The following is a 22,211-nucleotide window of genomic DNA, read 5'->3' on the forward strand; positions in this document are numbered from 1 at the left end:
GTGCTGTGTCGAAAACCCTGTAACACCTTTTGTGTTCGCGGTCAAAAATAACCAGCCTTTTAAAATTTGCTTGTAAATCGCTCGCTATGCTATATTATCAACAAATATTGGATTCAATCTTTTTGTCAACTTGTTTTCTTTCAATTAGCACAGGTTTTGTATTTCTATTTGGAACTGATTGATCGTATAGGCCTCATGGATCTGAGCTTATGCACCTCTGTTTTTGAGTGAAAAAATCATTATTTGTGGATAAATTTCGTCAATGTTCAACAAAATATGGAATCAAAAATTGCACTGTTTATCAAACTACTGTGTTTTAATGTTTAACTAGGAAGTTTGTTTTGAAATGCTTTTATTTTGTACAAAATGGGACAAAGTCACATTTGTGGTGTTCCCGGTCAGAAAAAGGCCTAACTTCCTGGTTAATCATTAAAGCACACTAGTGTGATAAATTGTACAGAATATTTTAAAATTTTATTAAAAATTGGCTACATTATCCACAAATAATTTTTTTTGTTGGTCGAAAACTGAGGTGCATAAGCTCAGAAAAAAAATGGGGGAAGTAGTTATACCCAGACCGAGTAAAAAGTCAGTGGGTGTGAGTTTCCTAAACTGTCTTTTTTTTCTGGGCAATGTTTGAAATGTTTATAAAGATTAATAAAATGTAAAAACTGGGGCAATTTGCTAGCTAAAAAAAATGGGGTTGGTAATATTTTTTATTGTTTCTTGTGCTCTATTGTGCTTTATGCTCACTATAAGCTGCAATTATTTGATCAAAGTAAAAACAGTAATATTATGAAATATTATTTTACAATTTAAAATAATAGTTTTTTTTATTATAATATGATTTTAAAAGGACATTTATTCCTGTGATGGCAAAGCTGAATTTTCAGCATCATTACTCTCTTTACTGTCACATGATCCTTCAGAAATCATTCCGATATGCTGATTTGGTATAAGAAACATTTCTTATTATCAATATTGAAAACAGTAGTGCTGCTTAATATTTTTGTGGAAACCTTGATACATTTTTTTTTTCAGGATTCTGTGATGGATAGAAAGTTCAAAAGATCAGCATTGATATGAAATATATTTTTTGTAACATTATAAATGTCTTTACTGTGATCAATTTAATGCATCCTTGCTAAATAAAACTATTAATTTATCTTTTTTTTAATTACTGACCACAATCTTTTGAACTGTAGTGTAAATTAATCTCTATTTTCCCCAAGTTGTAACATATGTTGTTCTAATACATGTATAACCGCCTTTTAGCAACTGTGAACAATATTACATTAAATGTACAGTAAAGTAGGTATAACCTGTGGTCAAGTTTGAAAGTGTTCAGCACAGCAGATGGTAAGTTCTCAGGGAAACGAGGTTAGCAGCAGGATTGACCCGTGTCTGTATCAATGTCTTTTTTTGGGTCAGAAAATTCAGCAAATAATATCGCACCTTTGAACCCACTGAGCACTCCTCAGACTTTATATGCTGTGTATTTATGTACTTTGTATGACATAAAAGTAAGAGGGTTTGATGGTTCCTCTGTCACTGTCAGACTGAAGGTCATCATATCATAAAAACACATTCAGGCCAATAACTCTCTATTTAATCATGCATTGAATCAAGCATTGATTGAAAAAAAAGCACATCTTTCCCTTAAATATTTTAACGTAAAAAACAACAACAACCAGTAAAATGTGATTTTGTAACATATATGTTTTTTTATCGCCTCCTTATTAAGATCCAATGTGGGGTCAACACTGACAGAGCTGATCTGTTGCTCAAAGACAGTTGCAGCAGAATGGTCATGAGTTGGCTTGCATTTTGACATGGGGGTTAAAAAAGTGGACCTAAGTTTATTTACAGTGTTTAATATATGTTGTGTTAAAAAACAGCAATACAACAACATCAGTAAGCTGATGAACCACTGTTATTAGTTGTGATATTTCTGCATTGCAAATAATTTACTTGTAGATAATAGAAAAACAACAGACCCACGTCATGACATGGACGCTGCGTGTTCTGATTAATTGCCTCATTCATTGAAGGGGCGCGTTCAAAATAATAGCATTTATAAACTCCATAAAAATGGAGTGTAATTAGAGAATTAATTATGCGAAAAATCAGATGCCATAGATTGTCCTGTATTAAGGAAAAAGGGAAGCAAATGATTCAAACATTGTTATAAAATAAGAATGGGCCGTTCCACACATTGGGTCTTATTCACTAAGCATGCAAATGCTTAGTGAATAATTTGTGCATGAAATCTGCATATAAACGTTTTGAACAAATCATGATTTATCAATAACTTTCGTTTTAAAATGTATTCTAAATTTACACAAAAAAAATTAAGGAACAACTGAAACCAGTAAATGCAAAAATCACATACTCTTGGTGGCCTTATAAACATGTTTAGATGAAATTTTAAACCTAGATTTAGATCTTAAATATATTTCATTATATATATTTATATGTCATACATCAGTAAATGTGACAAAATAAGAAAAAAAAAACATGTACGTCTTACGCACGTGTTGTGAATTAGGTGGAAAGTTTTCATATTATGAATAAATTACTGTAAAATGACTTTACTGGTAAATACACAAACATGCGATTCACACATGATCTCAACTGTAATTTACCGGTATTAACCAGTAAAGACTATATGTGTGAAAGGGTTTTTGTTCAGAGGAACAACGTAATTTGATTAAAAAGTTGATTGTTAATTGCTCCCCTAAAATGACCTCAAATGCTTTAAAATGGCAACAAAAACCTGAAACACAAGGAAGAAAACTAGCGTCTACTGTTAAAACGGATTAAAGAATAGTCAGAATGGCAAAGATTCACCTCCAGAAAGATCAAAGGTTAATCTAAAAATACCTGTAAACTGTTACAGTCAGAAACCATTGATCAATATCAGCAAGAAGCCCCCGTAAAACACCATTGTTGAAAAAAAATGGCATGTGCAGAATCATTTAAAATTTGCCAAGGAAACCATCGATTGGCCCAAAGAGAAATGGTGTAACATTCTTTGAACTGATGAGAGTAAAATTGTTCTTTTTGGGTCTTGTGGTCATTGACAGAATGTCATGCGACCGCCGGGTACTGAAGTCAAGCCACTGTACACTGTGAAGATAGTGAAGCATGTTGCCGCAAAAATCATGGCATGGGGATGTTTATTATATTATGGTGTTGGACCTATTCATTATATACTAGGGATCATGGATTAGTTTGAAAACATCAAAATACTTGAAGAGATTATGTTGTCCTATATGCTGAAGAGAAAATGCCCTTGAAATGGGTGGTTCAACAATACAACGACCCCCAAACACACAAGTAAACAAGCAGCATCTTGGTTTCAGACAAAAAGGATTGAGGTAATTGAGTGGCCACTGTCCAGCTCAGTCCCCTGACCTCAACCCCATTGAAAACTTGTGGGTTTACATTAGAAATACAGTTTCTGGAGCAAAACCCCAAAATTCACAGGAACTATGAAATAGTTTGTTCATCCTGGGTTGAAATACATGTTTCTGGGTGCAGTTTGTTGACTCAATGCAATGATGCACAGCTGTTATCAAAAACAGTGGTTATGCAACTAAAGAATCTTTAAAAATGTGTTTGAAGTTATAAGTTTGAAGATAATTTTTTTTGTTTGTTTGTTTTGTTTATTTAACAGATTAATATTCCATCTCTTTGCTTCCTGAAATGAATGCAAACTTGATAACATTTATTAATGCGGTTTGAAATATGGAAATGAAAGATATTAAAAAATATTTGCACTTTTTTCACTTTTATTAACATACTGCTATTTCTTTGAACATAAATCTCAAACTCAGGAAGCCCTGAAGAAAACTAATCATCCTACATTGAAATGATTAAATAATTTAGATGACAGGATAGCAATGAAGTCTGTCAAAGAGAAGATAACAAGGAGATCATGAGTCTCTGATTGTTATGCTTTTGTTGCGTCACCCTACCGCTGATCAGGTTAAGGCTTTTGTTATCTCATGTTATCTGTAACTTAATGTTGAATGTTGGCATGCCATTGTAATTAGTCTGTTTTCCCTAAGTATCAGAATGTTCAAATTTGGAGTTTAACAGTGGAAATTAGCCGTTTAAAAGCTTTGAATTTGTAAACATTATATTTGTGTCTGTAAGTAATTAGTTCTTCCTATTCCTGTGTATAAATACAACTTTATTAGTTTTGACATTAGATTATGTCTCTCGTTAGATGGCAGAAAAGAAGGCTGGTATTAAAGACTGCCATTACACTGCCAAAATCACTTTTAACAGTGATATAGGGCCTACATAAAATGAAACAAAATACATATTTCATCTTTATCAAGAGGAATAAATAAAGCAGCAGATAAACATTTAATTTGTCAACTCTGAACGGTGGCACACTGTGTGGCACAGTGACTCTAACAAAGTCCAGTTTGCTTTAGATTTAGCCCATCCCACCCTGTCATGTGTTTATAAGACGGTCTTGTATTGTTAGAATCTCATTGTCTGTCTGTTCTACTTGTTCTTGTTTCATATATTATTACAGCCCGTTCTCATCCCAAGTCTTCATATACTGACGCTTTCAAAATTTCTTCAATATCTGACGCACAAAGCACCCTTTAGCGTCCATATGAGACGCATAACCCTACCACAGACCTAAACCTACCCATAACCGAAGCTTCTCATATGGACGCTAAAGGGTGCTTTGTGCGTCGGATATTGAAGAATGTCTGAAAGTGACAGAAAGTGACGATTTGGGGATGAGAATGCGTTGATTATTAAGATCAAGAATCTTAACAGCCAAAGTCATGTCTAAGCCTGCACAGGATCCAGTGTATAAAGTGCCAGGTAAGCCTTTCTATGCTCTACTACGATAGTATCATCTCAGTGTGTTATGTAATCATCATTTTTCAGGCCTTTATTTAATGTTTTGCCACATGAATGCGCATTGTGTTTTGTCAAGCCATAACTTTTGTTGTTAGAAATTATACTAAGATAAGCAGATTTAAACTGATAGCTTAGACAACACCAACTGTTGTATGATCGTTTTTAAGAGATCTTTTTTTTTTTTAAATCAGCTAATTCTCTTCTTGTTCCTATTGCCATTTGGTCAAAAGGGACTGTTGCATAAATAGAATGTGCCAAACAGCATTCATTCAACAAGACTTTTTTTTTTTTTAAAGACAGGGCCCTAAAACTGAACTATTCCTTAAAATCTATGAAATCCTGTACTTTGAAAGCTAGTGATGGTCTACACAGTAAATTAGGTATATCATCATGGTTGGTGGGTCAAGGTTAGGGAATATTTAAAAAAACATACACAGATGAGATAATCAAAAGCAACTTGAGTTTTGCAACACTTTATTTCTTTACATTCACTATATTAATGCATTTCATTCAGTTTATGATTAAAGTAAGGTACAATTGTTCTTTATTAGCTCTGATGTCCTCCAGAACTCTATACAGTCTAATCATCCACCACATTGTCTGTGTCACAGCTCTCATGATTTGTTATGGTGTGATTTCTTCTCAGCTAACAAAAAACGGCCATCTGCCAGTGGTCTGGAGTTCATTGGTCCTCTTGTGAGCTCTGTAGAGGAGACCCCAGACCCCATCAGTACAGTTATTAAGGGTCAAATTCCCTCCTGGGTCACTGGCAGCTTCCTTAGGAATGGACCTGGCATATTTGAGTTTGGTGAAAGAAAGTAAGAGGGCAAAATTTTGCTATAATCAGAGCAAGATCAATTTATCTTTATCTGGTTGTTTTCTTTGCTTATTTGGCTTCATCTCTTCCTCCTTAGATTCACCCACTGGTTTGACGGCATGGCCTTGATGCATCGTTTCCACATTAAAGATGGTCAGGTGACCTACAGCAGCCGTTTTTTGCGCAGTGACTCTTATGTACAGAACGCAGAGAACAACCGAATTGTGGTGTCTGAATTCGGCACCCTGGCAACACCTGACCCATGCAAGAACATCTTTGCTCGGTTCTTTTCACGTTTTCAGATTCCAAGTAAGCATCAGTTGGAGGTGAATGTGGCATGCGAACCTGATCAGAAATTCAGACAGAACACTCTAGCTAATCAGGCCTATCTATAAAGATAAGATCAAAAGTACAGTACTTGACAAATTTAATGCAATTACTACAAAACCTTCATCTGAACCCATTCTAATCATCAGTTGTGTTTGATTAACAGAGGCGACTGATAATGCAATAGTGAGCTTTGTTAAGTACAAAGGAGATTTTTACGTAAGCACAGAGACCAACTTCATGCGCAGAATCGACCCTGTGAGCCTGGAAACCAAAGAGAAGGTATATATGACACTGTTTCACAGATACAGAAATTAAATGAGATAGCCACTTATCTGTATGTGATTTTGTTTTTTAAAAGGTGGATTGGTCGAAATATATTGCAATTAATGCAGCAACAGCTCATCCACATTATGACAGTGAAGGAGCGACTTACAACTTGGGAAATTCATGCAATCAAAAAGGTGGGATGCAGATATAAACCCTTAATGGCTCCTTTTTGTAAAAAAATAAATAAAAAATCAGACCAAACAGAATTGCAAAAATAATGACTGCTTCAAACTGAGTCTCTTTTCCAATCTGCCAATAGCCAAACAAATATTCCCTTCCCCAAACACATGAACCAATGTTTTGACAGCACCACAAAGCCACACTTTTAAGGAAATCAACATAGAAATGGCTTATATATTTTTCTTTATTATTCTGGGATATAAGAAAATATTTTAACAACAAAAAAGGCACTTCACCTTCTATTTTTTTTCTCAAAGGCTTCTTCTACCATATCCTCCGAGTACCACCAGGTGAAGGAACGAACGATATTGCTGATCTGTCTGATGCTGAGATTCTTTGCTCTATTCCTGCTTCTAACCCCAGAAAACCATCATACTACCACAGTTTTGGTACATTTTTTTAGTTCATCTAATCTGCCTTTCTGCTTCTTTATCCATATATAATCTTATGAGAATAATTGTGCATCTATTTACATAGCGTTGGAAAAGTGGGCCACACGTTTGTTCATGGAGTTTGTCAAGTATATTATAATCTCCTGCAACAAACAGATGAAAAACAATTATTATTTTTCCATTTTTTGCTGTTTGCAGTCTTGTCTGAGAATTACATAGTCTTCATTGAGCAGGCGATCCAGCTAGACCTGCTTAAAATGGCTGGAAAGAGCATTAATAAAGTCATGTCCTGGAACCCAGATCTAGACACCATCTTCCATGTGGCAGACAAACGCACTGGCCAGGCAAGGCAGAGTCTATAACAACATCATACTGACATCTGATTGTGGGCACTGTGTATTTCTGCCGCTTCACCTCTGTTTTCATCCCTGCAGCTCATCAAGACAAAATACTACAGCAGTGCCATGTTCACCCTGCACCAGATTAATGCATATGAGGAAAATGGATATTTGATTATGGACATGTGCTGTGGAGATGATGGCAATGTGATGGCTGACTACACGATGGAGAACCTTCGTCAGGCATCTGGGGAAGAACTTGACAAGGTAATACCTTTACAATCCAGTGCATGACAAATTGCAATAATGTTGACCTCTCTTTCAGTTTCATCAAAAAGTAACTTTAATGCAACGTGTATCTATTGGCTTTTCCAGTTCTTCAATTCATTGTGTACACTCTTACCACGCCGATATGTACTGCCTCTGGACGTTATGGAAGAGGAGTCCAATGACCACAACCTCATCAATTTGCCGTACACCACTGCCTCTGCTGTGAAGACTAAAACTGGGGTAAGTGAATAAGATGTGGAGAGAGGGGGGACGGGAAAAATAATATTAATAGATATCAATTAAAGTCATTTCTCTTTGATTATAATAGGTGTTCCTCACCCATGAAGATCTCTACAATGATGACCTGTTGCAGTACGGTGGTCTTGAGTTTCCACAGATAAACTACACTTACTACAATGCTCGTCCTTATCGCTATTTCTACGCCTGTGGCTTTGGACACCTGTTTGGTGACTCTTTGCTTAAGATGGATCTAGAAGGAAAGAAGCTAAAGGTACCATCTTAAATGAAAATACTTTTATTTGAGATTTATGACTGTTCACTTCAATTGGGAATATAATGTTTGATCTGTTTTGTTGTATGTAGGTGTGGCGCCATGTTGGTTTGTTCCCATCAGAACCGGTTTTTGTTCCAGCACCTGATGCTAAGGATGAGGACGATGGAGTGGTCATGTCTGTGGTCATTACACCAAGAGAGGTGAGTTTCATGGTGTCATCATACCCTTCTTGTCTAGCTCCATTGGCTTTCTTTTATTAGACATATTAATATTAAGACTTTAGTATTTAGTTTCCTTTTGACAAATACTCTGGTGTCTCATTTATAAAACGTGCATATGCACAGATTTTGACACCAACAGATGTATAAAAACGCCACATGTTCTATGCAGGCGTACACACTTTCCCTTTTGGCAGAGTCAGAGTCCTGCAGGTATTTAAAACTCTGAGCAATTCTTGCCGCTTGCCATTCTCAAGTAAAGGATTTGGAAGTTGACAGGTGCTCTTATATGCTAATGGAATTAGGCGGCGTTTACAAGATGGAGATCTGAAACCTTTCAACTGCGCACAATTTCAAGATTCACGATTTATAGATTTCACATCTGGAAGAGAGCTGTACATACTTTTTTTTTGTGTGTGTACGTTCATTTTTTCTGAATCACATGTACGCACATTTGAGAAATGGTCTTAGATTAAATGTGATCAAATATCACATTTCATCACCCCTGGCCCCTGGAGAGCAAAGGGGCTTAAATTTGTTTAAAAATTTTAGTCATACATAAGATACATAATTTGGTCAAAATTCAATCAAAGAATTCAGTTGCGACAGATGTGATATTGTCATGTAACTCTCTTTAGAAAAACAGCAGTTTCCTCCTAGTCCTTGATGCTAAGACCTTCACAGAGCTTGGACGAGCAGAAGTTCCAGTGGACATCCCATATGGCACTCATGGACTCTTCAATGAGATGAGCTAAAATAGAAAATCACCAGCTCAAATCAACTCATAAGAATGAAACCATTGAACAAACTATTCTGCATCTTTTTTGAAAGAGTAATTTCATCCTTTCTTGATTTAATTGCCATTAAATACATTGGAGAAACTGACATGTCTGGTTTTTGACACTATACTTTTTATATTGTAAACAACATTTTGCTTTTATGCGTGTATTTCTAGGATCTTGTTCACTGAGAGATTACAGATTGAGGAAGCAGATTGGAACAAGTATAGAATATTAACTGAAGGAAAATTAAAGGAGGTTAGTATTAATCAGGGAATTGAAGATCTCAATGCAGAAACAAGTAGTATTATTCTAGGAGCAGCAAAAGAGTTGATACCAAAAAGAGGTGGTAGAAATAGAAAGAAAATAGTTCCTTGGTGGATGCAAAAATGCACAAAGGTAATTAAAGATAGAAATAAGGCATTTAAAGTCGTGAAAAAAAACATAACTCTCAGAATTTAATTGAATATAAAAGAAAGCAGGTTGTAGTTAGGAAAACAATACAGAGAGTTAAAAATAGTTTTTGGTGGAAGTATTGTGAATCTTTAGGAAGAAGTACATCATTAGATCGAGTATGAGGTATGATTAAGAGAATGTCAGGCAATAAAAAAAAAGAGTATGGTTATCCTATAACGAAAGATGGAGAGAAAGTAGTAATGGAAAGCAAAGGTAAAGCAGAGTTGTTGGCAAGGACTTTGTTAAAATACATAGTAATGGTAATTTGAGTAATGAGGAAAAGATACAGAGGGAGAAAACAGTAAGAGAAAATGTAGAAGCAAAATAGAATGATAGGGACAGTGAAAGTGCTATAAATATGATGTTTACAATAGGATAATTGAATTATGTAACAGGAAAAACGACGCCAGGGAATGATCAAATAAGTTATTGTATGATAAAGAATTTAAATGATAGGAGTAAAGAAATATTATTACATTTATATAATAAGGTATGGGAAGTGGGGTGTTTGCCAAAACAGTGGAAAGAATTAATTATTGTCCCCATATGTAAACCAGGTAAGGATCCGAGTTTGGCAGAAAGTTATAGACCGATTGCTTTGACATCACATGTAGGGAAAATTATGGGAAAAAATGATAAATGAAAGATTAAAGTATTATTTAGAGACAAAAGAACTATTAAAGGATTACCAGAGCGGATTTAGAAAGGGACGAATGACAATAGACCCAGCTCTATATGTTTAGAGAGTGAAATTAGAAAAGCTCAAATTAATAAAGAAAGTATATATGTATTTTTTGATGTAGAGAAGACATACGATATGTTGTGGAAACAAGGACTACTTATTAAGTTATTTCAGAATAAGAGGGAGAATGTATAGGTGGATTAAAAACTTTTAAACTGAAAGGTGGATAGCAATAAGAATAGGGAAAGAATTTAGTACCAAGTATTTAGTAGAAAATGGAACTCCTTAAGGGAGTATAGTTAATCCAGTTTTTTTTTTCAGTTATGATGAATGAAGTGTTTAGTAAAGTTGATAGATCTATAAGTGTTGCTTTATTTGCAGATGATGGCGTTATGTGGAAAAAGGGAAGAAATATAGAATATATAGTGAGGAAAATGCAAGAGGCAATAGGGAATAGAATGGGGTTTTAGGTTTTCAGTGGCAAAGACCAAAGTAGTCTGTTTTTAAAAAAGGAAAATTTAGGAACAGATTAAACCTAAACTTAAAAAATTTAGAGAGAGTGAAGTGTTTTAAGTATCTCGGGATAAGGTTTGACAAAAAAAATTAATTGGAAAATGTAAAGGAATACAACATGTTGTAAGATGTTTGAGAGGTAGAGAGTGGGGAGCAAGGATCTCATTGAAAGCAGTATACATTATTGGATTAATTAGGGCAGTTCTTGTTTATAGATGTACAATTTATCAGTCTGCTTCGAGAACATTACTAAAAAAGTTGGATGTAATTCAATATAAGGCTTTGAGACTCTGTTGTGGTGCTTTTAAAACAACAGTAGCAGCATTACAAGTAGAAATGAATGAATGCATTGAATATTAGAAGAAATCAGATGAAATCAGAATCAATACGTGCTGGGTAAACTTAAAAGGACATAAGGAAAATCACCCGACTCAGAAGGTGTTACAATCTTGACAAGAAAAGGAAGCCCTTTTAGCCCTTGAGTGGGTAGAAAATAATAAGCCAAGTAAAGTGTTAATAGGGTCAGTTTCAAGAAGTGCGATAACCAGTTTCAAAAACATGCCGTTTCTAACTGCAAGACAGGACATTATGTTGGAAATAGCCCAAACTGTTTACAGATTCAATAAAGTAGGAGTAATAGTGAAATTTATCTGGACTCCAGCCCATATAGGAGTAGTCGGAAATTAATTGGCAGACAAATATGCAAAAAGTGCAACATAAAACAGAGGTAAATATGGCAGTAAATTATAGTAAGGCGGAAGTTAAAAGCATAATCAAAGCAGAAATGAAAAAGAAGTGGCAGGAGGAGTGGAATATGGAAACAAAAGCAAGAATGTTCTACAGTATCCAGAAGAAGGTAGGAGGAATGAGAGAAAATAAAAGAAATAAAAAAGAAGAGGACATTAGTTTGAGAATGAGATTTGGGCATACTGGAATATGCTTAAAATAATAGGGAAACATGAAACTGGGTTGTGTGAGCAGTGTAATAGTATAGAGTCAATAGAACATGTCATTATTAATTGTCCTAGGTACAAGCAGGAAAGGATGATTCTGAAAGATAGGCTAAGTAGAGAAAAAAAATTGATTTGAAAAGAAGGAAATATTACAACTGGATTCAGGGCATGTAGGTATAGAGCAATGTTTAGTTTTTTTGGGAGGAAATGGGCTTATTAGAAGGATATAGAGTTTAGTAATTATTAAAATTGTGTTTATAATGATGGGAATAATAATGTATTATTATTAATAGTTTTATTTAGGTATTTATTTATTTATTTTTGTGGCGGGTAATGTAGGCTTTTCTGATCAACACTCCATTTCAGAAGGTGGCGGTAATGCACACTAAAAAGTTGTTTGCCAACCGCCATTGAAAGTCAGAAGAAGAAGAAATGATCTCCAAAACACTAGGTGGCGCTCGTGCTACACGGAAGTGCTGATTTGATTTCAACTTCAACTGAATTTGACTCTTCATCACTCAACAAACGGGAGAAGGAGAAATAGAAATTTTTTACTTTCTGCAAACAGCTGACAGCTGTTTGCTTATACACAGTTGCTAAATTTGTCAAACTGGAGCGAGGAAAGTGTTTAGACGTTTAGAGCAAAGGTCTGTCGTGTTGACATACAGAAACGTTAGTTCATTTGTAAGTGACATTACATAGTCAGTGATTTCTCGTTACTACGGCCTCAATAATACATTTATGGGCTTCAAACTTATGGACTTGTGTTTAGACTGAATATTAAGGTAATGTTTTGTGCTCCTTGGCAAAGACATTACCTTAATATTCAGTCTAAACACAAGTCCATAAGTTTAAATCCCATAAATGTATTATTGAGGTAATGTTTTGTGCTCATTGGCAAAGACATTAACGTTACCTCAATAATACATTTATGGGCTTCAAACTTATGGACTTGTGTTTAGACTTAATACTAAGGTAATGTCTTTACCAAGGAACACAAAACTGAACTTCAACTATTGGTAAGACCTATTTTTTAGTAAACTTAATTTACTACTATTTAACACTGATATTTTCAGTTTATGATTCAGTACACCTGCTATTTTGATGTATTTTGGTCAATTACTTATATTTATGAGTATTAAACTATGCCCTGAGCAGTGCGCACAGCTCTTTACAGGTGAGGTGTGGCTCTGTAAGGCCATTGTGCTTCATGTCATGATAAATGCTTTTATTGTCTTTATCTATGTCAGTAATTGTCAGGGTCAAATATGCCCTTGTTCCGGCAACTCGAGCCCACACCGGAGAGGGAAAGTCAGAAGAAGAAAAAATGCAAGAATGAATGGGCTGATGATGAGGACGAACCTTCCACACTGATTGGCCTTTGTCTTCAAAGCCTAGCTGAGAACATGAAGGATATGTGGGTGAAAGATTATGCCCAAAAATACATGGACCAGTATTTTTTCAGATACGTCATGGGTCCTTTCAGCTCATTACGTGAGTATTGAAAAGACTTGTGCATGTGTAGCATGTGTGAGTGAGTGTTTATCAAAGTATTTATCTTATCTGTGTGTTTCTCTTTCAGCTGGCGAGTTGTTGGAAGAGCTGTTGTGCATCCTGTCCTCGCGTAATTTGTTGACGCGTGCTGCCCTGCACCTCCTTCTCCTCCCGCAGCTGAGCTGTCTGTCCCTCTCATCTGCATGCAGCCTTGTCAATGCCAACCTCTGCTCTCTTATCCAGATACGCTGCCAGGTTAAACACGCACACCCCTTCTAACTTGGGTATATTTCGTTTTTGCACACAGTTTGTGCAAACATACAGATGTGCTTGTAAGGCTTCAGTGAACTTTAAAGTCACCCTTATCAGACAGCAAATACCAGATACGCCAATTAGATCTGAATTTCCATTGGTGAATATCAGTGCCGGCAAAGCAGCAAAAGAATAGTGTTTTAAGTTTTAGGTAAGCTTTGATGAATAATATACTGTTGTTGTTTACGGTCAGTTGCACACAAAATGTATCACAGTCATTGTGCAGTGGAAGCCATCCCTGCTAATTTATTAAATATGTGCAAGGAGGATAAAAAATTCAGTATGCAAATATTAAAATAACATCACTGTCGGCTACATTTTGAATGCTGAACAATCTATCATACATCAGTGGGATATTTTTCAACTTTAACGATTAAATGTGACAAAGCAGATAGATAATATTTATGAAAAAATAACAATTAAATAAAATTAGTAAATAATCAAATCCTATATAATAGTAATATAATAAAAATATATATAATATTAATTGTTAAGATTTTTTTGTTTCTACAGTGTCACGTGATCCTTCAGAAATAATTTTAATATTTGGGAATATCATTTAATATCAAGAAACATTTCCTCTTATTATTAATATTGAAATATTGAAAACGGTTATGCTTGATATTTTGTGAAAATCGTGATGCATTCTTTTTCTGGATTATTTGATGAATAGAAAGTTTTAAAGAACAGCATTTACTTGAAATAGAATTTTGTTTTGTAACAATGTAAAAGTTTTTTCTGTCAATCAATTTCGATCAATTTAATGCATCCTTGCTTAATAAAAACTTTTGAATAGCAGTGTATATATTGTAATTAACATAATAAAATAGAACAAACCCTTATTTACCCAAACCAGAATGTTAGTAAAATGCTGCCTTGCAAACACTGTACAAACATGCAAACAAATTGTGAATGTTGTTAGTCTTGCCTGACAATACATGCAAAGCTCTTACAATTCTTATTTTCACTCACTTGTCTCTGTCTTGCACAGAATCTTCAGTCTCTGGATCTTAGTGGTGCACAGAATATATCTGCATCAGTGCTGTGTGAGCTCCTAGGCAGCCAACGTCGTCTCCGTTTCCTCTCCTTGGCTGGAACTCTTTGTGATCAGAGAGTGATAACGGTGGTTTGCCGCCAATGCTCCAAGCTGAAACACCTGGATGTGTCACGGTGCCTTCACCTCACCCCTGCAGGCCTTCTGCCTCTGGCCTACCAAGAACCCCTTGTCTTGAATGCAAACACCTTCAGCAGTCTGCTTGCGTTGGATATCGGTTTAGCAGAAAATGAGAGCGATGCAGTAGCTGCAGTTGCATTCCTCCTGCTTAGCTTGTCTGGTCTTCAGAGGTTGGCAGTGGAGGGACTGGGACAGGCTTGTGTTCTCATACAGAACAGACAGTTTGAGGTGACAGAGGAGTTCACTCGTCGAGAAGGTGTGCCACATCTTAAAGACATGTGGGCAAAGCGGACACAGGAAGACCACTTGAAAGATAGCAGTTTACTGAGCGCAGATGGAGAGGAGAGTTTTACTTTGGAAGGAAATATAGATGAATGGTTATCAATAGAGGAGAGTCACATGGATGCTAGTGATACTACAGAGATAAATGAATGGGCAGGGACTTCAGGAGAGGGTTATAAAAAAGATGGAGGTAGAAGTAGGGATTGTAATGGAAGGGATAGTGTGACAACATCTCTCAAGGATGTACAAGGACTGTCTCTGGATACTTTGGAGGCAGTAGGGAAGATCTGCCCTGACCTGCATGCCCTGTCTTTGGACTGTCTCCAGAGTAATGCTCATCATAATGCTGACAACTTCGAACAGGCAACCATTTTAGCCAGAGGACTCAGTAGGTTTTCTGGACAGCTACACTGCCTTTCTCTACAGTTTGCTGGTCTTCTGTCTGATTTGGTTCCAGCCCTGAGAGCCTCAGGCTCACGCCTGCTCTCGCTCACCTTGGAAGGGATCAGAGCTGATGGACATACTCCTCTTCTGGAGCTCATCCATGCCTGTCCCAGACTCAACTCTCTCACTGTTCATTTAGACCCACCCAGCACTAATTTGAATGGAGATGATGATGATGATGCTGAGGAGGAGGGTGAAGACGAAGGCCTTCTTTCTAATCTACCATGCCTTCCACACCTCCACTCTTTAACACTAAAGTAAGTCAAATGTTGTCATTCTTGCTAAACTTCATGCTGATGCTCTTTTCCCTTTAAATCAAATGTGCTATATACTGCTTTCCATTCAGTGTTCTTTTTTCCCAACAGTTTTTCATTGGATGAACGGCAAATGAAGCCTGCATTGTGTTGGAGGTCTCTGAAGGGAGTGCTGTGGGCACTGCTTAGGGGTGCTTCTCTCCTTCGGAAGCTCTCGCTAATCGCTGTTCCCTGTCGACTGGACCCTGTATTTAGACTTGTCCTAAACCATCCGGCCAAACCCCTCGGGGCCCTAGACAGTCCCCCACTGCACTGCCTTCGATCTGTTAGTCTGAACCGCTCAGATATCACTATGGAGACTGTAGTACATATTGTAAACACTTGTAGGTGCTTGTCCCATTTGGATTTGAGTGGATGCTGGGCAATGACTTTAAACAATATCACAAAGTTACAATGCAAAACCAAAAGGAGGCGCCATACACTGCAAATTACATGGACATGAGCTGGGGAAAGAAAAGGCCATGCTGAGATTAAAAAATAGCTGTACTGTCAGTATAATTTTTGTGTGATTATTCTATAAAACTGGGATATTCTAGGAAATATATGTATAAATATAATATGCATTTAATATACAAACATTCATCAAAGATGCAAGGATAAAATTGTTTGATACAATGAAATAAAATGTATCAATTGTCCATTTTCTATCCATATAAGCCCATTTTGGCCTTTGATTTTTTAAATTGTTTAATTGTTTTTTGGACCGATATTAATTTTTTTGTTTGGTTTTGTTGTGTTTTTTAAAAGATGAACCAGACTGTTCATTACATGCTTTGTCAATTTTTAAAAAAAGTGTCATGCACTTTGTTATATTTGAATACTTATGTTTTTATGCAAATATCCTAGGATAAGAACAAGGAAAAATCATGTTTAAAATGTTTCTGTTGTTTTATCACAATCATTTGATGTCGCTGGGAAATGTGTAATAAAATGCAATAAAATATTATTTAGCAAAAAAGAACATATGTAGGCTACCAATAACATATTGTACTCATATCTGTTCATTTGTGTTGTGTTTATATATAATTATCCGCGTATTATAATTGTACCTTGAAATTCAAAGGATGCTCATAAACGCTGCTTTCAGTCTGTGCACTTTTTTATTGATGAGATAGTTTTCAATACACATGTGACAGGAAGTGCGACTCCTTCACAATAATATAGAATAAGTTCATTGGACAATGTACTAGCGCCAACCCTATGGCGTCAACGTAGTCCTACAGCAAATCGGTTTACGAGCGTCACGTAACGTCATTCATATTCGCTGGGCGGGAAAACCAGACAACGCGTAGTACTAGCTTAAGTTTGAATTGTTATTTACATTCAGGATAGTTAAGTTATGTTTCGAATACTCAACTGTATAGTAGCAGTTTGCCCAGATATGGGAATAGGGAAAAATGGAAATCTACCATGGCATCCAATAAGACTAAGGTGAGCGAGAAGACGATCGTTGTTGCTAACTCTCCATGTTCTGTTATATTGATACAATAATATAAAAAGTGTTGGTTGTTTTCCAGGGCAGCGTGTTATGAGTTTCGTATTTTGCAACAGCTATAAGTTGTTAACGTTACTCGTTTGCAGTGATATGTTTAATATATAGAAATGGATGTTATGACAGTTTTTCAAAATGACTATTCACAAATTAATAAAATGAAAACGTCTTATAAAATCATTGAGACAGAATGGTAGAAACAAGAATATTAGCAATATGAAATCGAATATTTTATGATTTCACAGGTCTTGAGTAAGAGCTTGAACTTTGTCCTGCAGGGAAAAAACACCTGACATGTTCCTAACCTTTTACACAAAGCAAGCTTCAAAATACAGTATATCCCAACCATTCTTCTTTCTTATATTTTTAGTAATGAATTCAAGCACTTTCAGAAGATGACCATGACCCCTTCATTTGAGGGTAATACAGTGCTTTCATATTTGTCATTCTTCTTATTGTCTTTTTTTTTTTTTCAGATTTTATTTGTTTATTCTGAAATTAGTCAAATCTTTAACCGAATCTCTGTATTGTTGTCTTGCATTCACTCTGTATGTCATTTGACAGGTAAAAAGAATGTGGTCATCATGGGCAGAAAGACTTGGTTCTCTATTCCTGCACAAAACAGACCCCTAAAGAACAGGATCAACATAGTTCTCAGCAGAGAGCTCAAGTAATCTAAATGCTTGCACTTTATTTAACCTTACAGTAGACTGCTACCACTTATAAGTTTACATTTTTTTGATTTTTCTATCACTCACTGCACAGGACCGCCCCAGAGGGAGCTCACTACCTTGCTTCAGACTTGAGTTCAGCTCTCCATCTGTTAGACAGCTCTGAGGTCGAAAAACAAGTGGACCAGGTTTGGATAATTGGTGGCAGTGCTCTGTACAAGGTTGGTACAGGACTGACTGCCTACACCCAGGGCCTGAAGTTAACTTTTTTGACCACCAGCCACTGTGGCAGGTGGATTTAAAAATCCACCCGCCACAGTGACTTTTTACCAGCCAGTTTTTTTTTTTTTTTTTTTTTTTTTTGGCCTCATAAAAGGTGAAAAAAAAAAGGAATTGCACAAACATTTGTTCTTTAACTTGTAAGAATACACATTTAAGTGCTGTCAAGTTATTAACGAGATCCATACAAGTAATAATAACTCTTAGAATACAGATATAGACCTAGTGCAGCTCGTATGTAAACAAATCACACGCGGCTGTGTTGGCTGGGCAGCTGTTAGTTACAGCGTTCAGGAACCGTTAAGCAGAACTAAATTAATATTGTTATTACTGGTAAAGTTACCGGGTACGCATTTTCTCACCGGTTCCCAACTCCCAACATCTGTGCAACTGTCATTGTAATGTAGCTTATGTCAGCGTTGCATTATCTCATCTCATCTCACCAACAGTTTAATACTTAACTCACATATTATTCAAACGTAGTCAGAGAAGGGCCTCATCGTTCTCTCCGATCACATATACGTTCCGAAACACTCAAACTGCGCTGCTTTCACAGATGCTTTCTGTACTCCAGTAATGTGCCGCCACATTTTTAGCTAAAAGTCAGCCATTTCGTTTAAATGTCAAAGAACAACAGTTGCAAAAAAAAAAAAAAAAAAAAAACGCAAAGACCCGGCCCCTTTAGTTACTGTTGCTATGTCCGACAAGCTACACCGCGCTCACGCCAAACCATGATCTCATGCAATGAAAAACACATTGCGCAGCAGAGACACTGACAACACGCTGACAGACAAGACAGTCCAGGTTACTTTTGACATTAAACAAAGTCTCAACGTTAAAATTTGGTCTTTTTTTAAAAAAAATTAAAAGCATCAAATAAACATGAATGAACATAAGAAGGAATGTAGTTTTAACTGCGGAAAGATGTCAGTAGGCCTACTTGGTACACTCCGTTTTTTCAAGTTCAAATCATCCAACGTTGAACTCTCCTGACTGCTTTGTCGGACAAAAAAAGGCGGATTATGATTGGCCAGATCGCCGTCAATCAAACTCCCCGCGAAGGGTCGATTCTCATTGGCTACCTGCCAATGTGGCAGGTAGATTGACAGTGTTACCCGCCAATTGCAGAATTCACCCGCATTTGGCGTGTGGTCGGGTGTTAATTTCAGGCCCTGCTCACCAAACACTGATCTCTAAACCATCCCATCACTGCAACCTTTTCATTTACTTCTTATATTTCTATTTTTGATTTCCTCCAATTTCATGAAATTTATTTATATTTGTTTTGTAAAGTAATATGATATTTCCTAATTTTGGGGTAAAATTGTCTGTTTCACCGGTTATACAGTGTGCGTGCAACAACATACATTATACACCCACCTATACTTTGTTATAGTTACAGCTCAGTGTAGTTCAGATCTCTGTATAATCAGTTGTTATGGAAACTGCCTCAAGGCAAAATGCACAAAAGACTCCCTTCCTTCATACTCCTTCCTCTTCATTCTGTTAATACCTTGTACAATGTAATCATCATACACTGTTTTTGAATGTTGTGCTGTGTTCTTTAGGAGGTGATGGAGCGTTCTGGTCCCAGGCGTCTTTTTGTAACACGGGTCCTCAAGCAGTTTGACTGTGACACATTTATACCTGATATTAAAATGGACAAGTACAAGCTCCTGTCTGAGTAAGTGCTTGTACAGTTGTTTGAATGCTTACATTGAGGTCTGTAATACATGGAGAGAGGTTAGCATTGCAGTTCATCACAAAGGCAGTTGCTCAGCTCAAACTTTTTAGCCAATCACCTTAGCCGTAAATGCCATGTGATTAATTTCTCTAGAGCGGCTTTGAAGTCTTTCATTAACAACTAATCTGTTGGTGTATATGCTGTGATGTCATGGACAGCAGGCAAGGAAAAATACACTGAACACTACCATTAGAGAGTTTGGGGTCAGTAAGGTTGTTGTGTTTTTAATAAATAAAAATTAATTCTTTTATTCAGCAAGGATGTATTAAATTGATTAAAAAAAATTATGGTAAAGACATTTATAATGATTTATGTTTCAAATTAATGCTATTCTTTTAACCTTTCTATTAATCAAAGAATCCTGTAAAAATCTATCACAGTTACTACAAAATTGTTAAAGCAGCACAACTGTTTTCAACATTAATAATCATTTTAAATGTTTTTTGAGTACCAAATCAGCACATTAAAATGATGTGACACTGAAGACTAATGATGAGAGTAATGATGCTGAAAATTCAGCTTTCGAATCACAGGAATAAATTGTATTTTAAACTATTCAAGTGGAAAATGGTTATTTTAAATTGTAATATTATTTAACAATATTATTTTGACTGTATTTTTGAGCAAATAAATGCTGTCTTAAGCAGCATAAAAGACTTCTTTCAAAAATATTTTTAAAAAAATCATACTGACCCCAAACTTTTGTATTGCTTTTAAGAGTATGGCACTTTTTCTTGCTTACCGGCATTTCTCACATGTTCACACTCTGAACGCGATTTAAACTGAGGTGGACCAACGCACACACACACAGTTTTTTCTTCTTCGAACACTGTTGCAAACAATTTGTGTCATAATGATTTGTAGGAGTGATATTAAATTTATATTTGTGTTAAACTTCAAAAAGGCCATTTGCTAATGCTAATACGGCACAGTTTGAAACACTTTCATTTATAAAGTACATGTTTAGGAGTATTTGTCTTGTCGTATCCTTGAATAAAGTAGATGGATTTATTGGCACTGGAACAGACATGCTGTATTGTGTATCCAGAGAGAATAGTGAAAAGAGTTGCATCAATGAGGAAAAAAAGCTCTCTTGTTATGTAAAAATGGCATCTAGCATCAAAGGTGGATTGCATCAAATGTCACGTCTCTCAGGCTCACAGTAAGCATTTAAAGAGAAGTTAAATCCACACAGGATGTTGATCGCTGTCACTTCATCTGAAAAAGAGCAAAATGGATTTTGTTATGTGTGTTCTCAAATTAATTTGATTATTTTCAGCAGTTAATTGGAAGTTAACAAGAATCTATATCATCCAAGTAGATGAAAGTTGAGTATTTATGAAAGTACAAGTTTGAATCTGTTTGTTAAATGCTATGTTGTGTTGTGCATGTTATGCAATCGTGTTGTGTCTGTATTATGTTTTGTTTTAAAGGTTTTCTTTCCTTGTGTTCTTAGTTGCAATGCATGTTTGTAAAATCAGTCCTGACTTAAAAAGTTGGAAGTGTCTTATTGCTCCTTCTGTTTCCTTCTGGTCAGATTCCCAGGTGTACCCACCGGTTTACAGGATGAGAATGGTGTTCAGTATGTGTTCGAAGTGTATGAGAGTAGCGACCACTAAGAAGAAAATCTTTTAAGTAGGAGACGTGGGCTCTGACATGTTGCATGATGTAGTAGTTTTCATTTTAATTATGCTTGTAATTTCCTGACCCCTTCACCCTTCTTTTCTCTATCACTTCATATCTCATGTCCACTTTCCTTATTAATAAAAATGTAAAAAACCCAAAATATGTTGTGATTCCAGGACAATTAAAAGATATGATGTTACTTCCATGATTGTTCTTTTTAAATTCTATGTGTGGGCTTTTGCAGTTTTATATACAAAGTGAAAAGTAGACAGAAAATCATGGGAAGAAAGAATATTTAGTAAAGGGGGGGTAAAATCAGCTGGATTCAATCTCCCATGAGCACAATATCTCAACATGTTGCATAGACTGCTAAGTCTCTGCTGATTTGTGGCCTTTTCTTAATGATTTATATGAGGTCGGAGAATGAATCTGAAGCACCTGGTTTTGGACCACAATAATTTATTTTTGAGGAACATGGTTCCTCAAAAATCCGGTCCTGTAGGGCCACTGCCCTGCAGAGTTTAGTTCCAACCCTAATCAAACACACCTGAACAAGCTAGTCAAGGGCTGTGTACCAATTCAAAGGCTGCATTCTTCTAAGGACTCGGACTTCAAAGGCAGTCCTTCGATGACCGCTAAGGTCTGACTGTTGTTAAATGGGACACTCTAGCCTACGGAAAACTGTTCTTGTCTCCTAGCAACTGACAACTGCCGTTG

General features: G+C 36.1%; 3 protein-coding genes across 5 annotated transcripts; all 3 read left to right on the plus strand.

The window, feature by feature from the left end:
• The first annotated feature begins 4,787 nt into the window (after positions 1 to 4,787).
• bco2l (beta-carotene 15, 15-dioxygenase 2, like) lies at positions 4,788 to 9,161 on the plus strand. Its single transcript, XM_084114861.1, has 12 exons — positions 4,788 to 4,854; positions 5,540 to 5,711; positions 5,808 to 6,019; positions 6,204 to 6,319; positions 6,399 to 6,501; positions 6,805 to 6,936; positions 7,138 to 7,283; positions 7,374 to 7,544; positions 7,653 to 7,787; positions 7,876 to 8,058; positions 8,151 to 8,261; positions 8,918 to 9,161. The coding sequence occupies exons 1-12, from the start codon at positions 4,815 to 4,817 to the stop codon at positions 9,032 to 9,034; spliced, it is 1,638 nt and encodes a 545-aa protein (XP_083970987.1). The 5' UTR covers positions 4,788 to 4,814; the 3' UTR covers positions 9,035 to 9,161.
• A 2,943-nt stretch (positions 9,162 to 12,104) lies between these two features.
• On the plus strand, positions 12,105 to 16,643 carry LOC311084054 (uncharacterized protein). Of its 3 annotated transcripts, none has more exons than XM_084115898.1 (5): positions 12,105 to 12,681; positions 12,913 to 13,156; positions 13,245 to 13,411; positions 14,460 to 15,625; positions 15,734 to 16,643. In XM_084115898.1, the coding sequence occupies exons 2-5, from the start codon at positions 12,931 to 12,933 to the stop codon at positions 16,122 to 16,124; spliced, it is 1,950 nt and encodes a 649-aa protein (XP_083972024.1). In that variant the 5' UTR covers positions 12,105 to 12,681; positions 12,913 to 12,930; the 3' UTR covers positions 16,125 to 16,643. The 3 variants fall into 3 exon arrangements, with proteins under 3 accessions (XP_083972024.1, XP_083972023.1, XP_083972022.1); XM_084115897.1 differs by having other exon boundaries at positions 12,105 to 12,346; XM_084115896.1 differs by having other exon boundaries at positions 12,105 to 12,309.
• A 191-nt stretch (positions 16,644 to 16,834) lies between these two features.
• dhfr (dihydrofolate reductase) lies at positions 16,835 to 21,693 on the plus strand. Its single transcript, XM_084113577.1, has 6 exons — positions 16,835 to 17,113; positions 17,545 to 17,594; positions 17,739 to 17,844; positions 17,940 to 18,066; positions 19,693 to 19,808; positions 21,406 to 21,693. The coding sequence occupies exons 1-6, from the start codon at positions 17,022 to 17,024 to the stop codon at positions 21,485 to 21,487; spliced, it is 573 nt and encodes a 190-aa protein (XP_083969703.1). The 5' UTR covers positions 16,835 to 17,021; the 3' UTR covers positions 21,488 to 21,693.
• The last annotated feature ends 518 nt before the right edge of the window (positions 21,694 to 22,211 follow it).

The sequence above is a fragment of the Abramis brama genome (genome assembly GCF_963993115.1).
Source record: "Abramis brama genome assembly, chromosome: 5".
In the NCBI taxonomy this organism is placed as follows: Eukaryota; Metazoa; Chordata; class Actinopteri; order Cypriniformes; family Leuciscidae; genus Abramis; species Abramis brama.

Excerpts from the sequence above, each read along its gene's own strand:
- bco2l (XM_084114861.1), top strand. The coding sequence starts at position 4,815 with ATGTCTAAGCCTGCACAGGATCCAGTGTATAAAGTGCCAG. Across the intron at positions 7,545-7,652 it reads CTGGGGAAGAACTTGACAAG|TTCTTCAATTCATTGTGTAC; the intron begins GTAATACCTTTA and ends TGGCTTTTCCAG. Across the intron at positions 8,262-8,917 it reads TGGTCATTACACCAAGAGAG|AAAAACAGCAGTTTCCTCCT; the intron begins GTGAGTTTCATG and ends AACTCTCTTTAG.
- LOC311084054 (XM_084115898.1), top strand. The coding sequence starts at position 12,931 with ATGCCCTTGTTCCGGCAACTCGAGCCCACACCGGAGAGGGAAAGTCAG. Across the intron at positions 13,412-14,459 it reads TTATCCAGATACGCTGCCAG|AATCTTCAGTCTCTGGATCT; the intron begins GTTAAACACGCA and ends TGTCTTGCACAG. Across the intron at positions 15,626-15,733 it reads CTCCACTCTTTAACACTAAA|TTTTTCATTGGATGAACGGC; the intron begins GTAAGTCAAATG and ends TTTTCCCAACAG.
- dhfr (XM_084113577.1), top strand. The coding sequence starts at position 17,022 with ATGTTTCGAATACTCAACTGTATAGTAGCAGTTTGCCCAGATATGGGA. Across the intron at positions 17,595-17,738 it reads CATGACCCCTTCATTTGAGG|GTAAAAAGAATGTGGTCATC; the intron begins GTAATACAGTGC and ends GTCATTTGACAG. Across the intron at positions 17,845-17,939 it reads GTTCTCAGCAGAGAGCTCAA|GACCGCCCCAGAGGGAGCTC; the intron begins GTAATCTAAATG and ends CTCACTGCACAG.